The 3,034-nt window shown below is 31.0% G+C and overlaps 1 protein-coding gene across 1 annotated transcript in view; it reads right to left on the bottom strand.

Annotated features, from left to right (window-relative positions):
- Positions 1-911: 911 nt before the first annotated feature.
- LOC106302515 (mitotic apparatus protein p62-like) overlaps positions 912-3,034 on the bottom strand; it is a 2,361-nt gene continuing 238 nt past the window's right edge. The window contains exons 2-10 of the mRNA XM_013739008.1: positions 2,924-3,018; positions 2,807-2,851; positions 2,699-2,740; positions 2,475-2,582; positions 2,099-2,203; positions 1,933-2,004; positions 1,291-1,392; positions 1,125-1,196; positions 912-1,022 (exon numbers count right to left, since the gene is read on the bottom strand). Coding sequence (XP_013594462.1) covers positions 912-1,022; positions 1,125-1,196; positions 1,291-1,392; positions 1,933-2,004; positions 2,099-2,203; positions 2,475-2,582; positions 2,699-2,740; positions 2,807-2,851; positions 2,924-3,018 — 752 coding nt within the window. The remainder of the gene's footprint in view (positions 1,023-1,124; positions 1,197-1,290; positions 1,393-1,932; positions 2,005-2,098; positions 2,204-2,474; positions 2,583-2,698; positions 2,741-2,806; positions 2,852-2,923; positions 3,019-3,034) is intronic.

The raw sequence follows: 3,034 nt of genomic DNA, 5'->3' as shown, positions 1-3,034 counted from the left end.
CAACAACCATCTTTCGTCGTACACATGGATACAGAGTTACCACCTTGGTTTATAGAGTCTATATGAGTCTGTGAATGTTGTTTGCTGTCAAAAAAAAAAAAAAAAATACAACACTTGTTTTTCATTTTTCTTTCTTGCTTGTATCTTTATCTAATTCTCTTATTTTTCTTATTAGGTTTACACTAGCATATTCAGAAAGTGTATATCCAGTTGGTGATAAAGCATTTTGGAATATTCCTCCACATGTAGCTTCTTTTGTTTGTCACCCTCCATCTACTCGCTATCCTAGTGGCAGGAGGAAAAAAAAGAAGATACCAAGTTCGTGGGAGTATGGAAAATATCGGCCCATATCCAAACGATCACCCAAGTCTTACAAATGTAGCAGATGTGGACAGAAATGACACAATAAAGGTAGTTGTGTAGTGCCTATTTGATAACAGAGCAATTTAAAAACTTGCGTGCAATTAATTATTTTATATGATGTTATAAGTGAGAATTGGAATCACATAACTTTTGGGGGACCTTTTATTATTACATTTATCATTGTATAATGATTTATAAAGTTTATAGGTGTCTAATAGAAGTTATGTTACTTATTATACGAAATGTGTGGTTACATTAACCACCCTTTATAAAACATTAGGATTCAGATTAATTGCAGAAATTATATGTTCTTTTGATATCTAAGCATACCTGCATGAACATAAATAAAATATGTTTCCTTATCAAAGGATTAAGGTACAAACTAAAAGATATTTTCCTCATCATGGAGGATTAAGGTACAAGCCAAAAGATGTTCCTCCTTGAAGACATCAACAAAAGATAACACTAAAACTGAAAAAATTTCATTGATATTAGTTAAAAGCACTAAAAAACTGAAAGAGCTTCATTTCTTCAAATTCGCGATGCTTCTAATCGGCTTTTTTCAGATCTTTCAATACACGTCCTATCACATCACCAGCTGAATCTTTCTCAGATTGTTTCTTTTGTCTTTTTGATTTGGAGGTGTCAACGTTAGGTTCCTTTATAAGCATAACAATTAATAAAATCAGAAATGATAATTGGATGTAGTCAATGAAATTTGAAAGAATATTTTATAAACCATTATACACAGAGATATTTACCTTATTTCTTCCTTCACGTTTCTTTGTAAACTTCACGGGCTTTTTAGATGCATCCTCATTCACTTCTCCATCCTTCAATTTTAATGACACAATAAGTAAAGTTACATAGAGTATATTAAACATTTAAAAAGTCAATCAGTTTATAAGGACTTATAAATCAGTTTACTTCATTGGCTTCTGGATTTTCACTTTCTTTAGCATCGACTTCTGCATCATCTTCTACTTGTTGTTGTACTTCACTTGGGGGTGTTACACCTTTCTTCATTCCCTAATATTACAAGAAAAAAAATAAATTAGCAATTTCGAAGTCAATCAGAGGCTTATAAATCAGAAATGATAATTGAATGTAGTCTATGAAATTTGAAAGAATATTTTATAAACCATTATACACGGAGATATTTACCTTATTTCCTCTTCCGCGTTTTTTGTAACCTTCAAGATCTTTTTAGATGCATCCTTATTTACTTTTCCATCCTTCAATTTTGATGACACAATAAGAAAAGTTACATAGAGTATATTAAACATTTTAAAAGGTTATCAGTTTATAAATACTTATAAATCAGCTTACTTCATTGGTTTCTGAATTTTCACTCTCTTTAGCACCGACTTATGCATCATCTTCTACTTGTTGTTGTACTTCACGTGGAGGTTTTACACTTTTCTACTTTCCCTAATATTACAAGACAAAAAAAATAACTTAGCAATTTCGAATTTAATAACAGCCTTTGTAAATCAGAAATGATAATTGAATGTAGTCTATGAAATTTGAAAGAACATTTTATAAACCATTATACACGGAGATATTTACCTTATTTCCTCTTCCACGTTTCTTTGCAACCTTCACGGACTTTTTAGATGCATCCTCATTTACTCCCCCATCCTTCAATTTTGATGACACAATAAAAAAAGTTACATAGAGTATATTAAAAATTTAAAAAGGATATCAGTTTATAAAGACTTATAAATCAGCTTACTTCATTGGTTTCTGAATTTTCATTTCCTTTAGCACCGACGTCCACATCTGCATTGACTTCTGTGTCATCTTCTGGTTGTTGTTCCTCTTCCTCTTGTGTCTGTCCCTATTTCAATAAAAGGATTACATATTTATAATGATTTATAAATTTAAAACGATTGTTCAGTTTATAAAGATTTATAAATCAGCTTACTTTATTTGTTTCCGAATATTGATTCCCTTTAGCACTGTCGTCCACATCGACTTCTGTATCATCTTCTTCTTGGTGTTCCTCTTCTTCTTGTGGTTGTTCCTATTTAAAAAAAAAGATTACATATTTGTGATGATTTAATTCTAAAACGGTTGTTCAGTTTATAAAGGGTTATAAATAAGCTTACTTCATTGACTTTTGATGTGTCACTTTCTTTAGCCCCGTGTTCGACTTCTGTATCATCTTCTTCTTGATGGTCTACTTCACATTGAGGTCTTACTTCATTCTTCTTTCCCTAATATTACAAAACAAAAAAAAAATAACTTAGCAATTTCGAATTTAATAACAGCCTTATACAATATCAAAAACACAATAACCTTAGCGATTTCCTACTATATAATCTTGTAAAACTTCTGTTTTATCAAGTTCATAATCGGCATTCTGTCCATTTACCTGGAAAATTATATGTGAGCACACACATATTGTATTAAGAATATGGAGACGTTATAGATAACAAACCTTGGTTTTTGTGGCGGCTTCAGTTTCTTTTGACTTCTCAGTTTCCTGTTACAATTTAGAAGCATATGAATCTTTCTTTTCATTTACAACACGAAACAAATATAGAAAATAGTTTACCTTCACTGTTTCTCCACGAATGTTCAAAAGACTTTCAAGGTACTTCACTTTTTCTTTAAGAGAGACTACCTTCTTAGTGAGGAATTCAATCTTTTCTTGATCAGTTGCATC

This window comes from Brassica oleracea, chromosome C7 (genome assembly GCF_000695525.1).
Source record: "Brassica oleracea var. oleracea cultivar TO1000 chromosome C7, BOL, whole genome shotgun sequence".
NCBI classification, from domain to species: domain Eukaryota; kingdom Viridiplantae; phylum Streptophyta; class Magnoliopsida; order Brassicales; family Brassicaceae; genus Brassica; species Brassica oleracea.
This window is presented reverse-complemented; position numbering and strand designations above follow the sequence as displayed.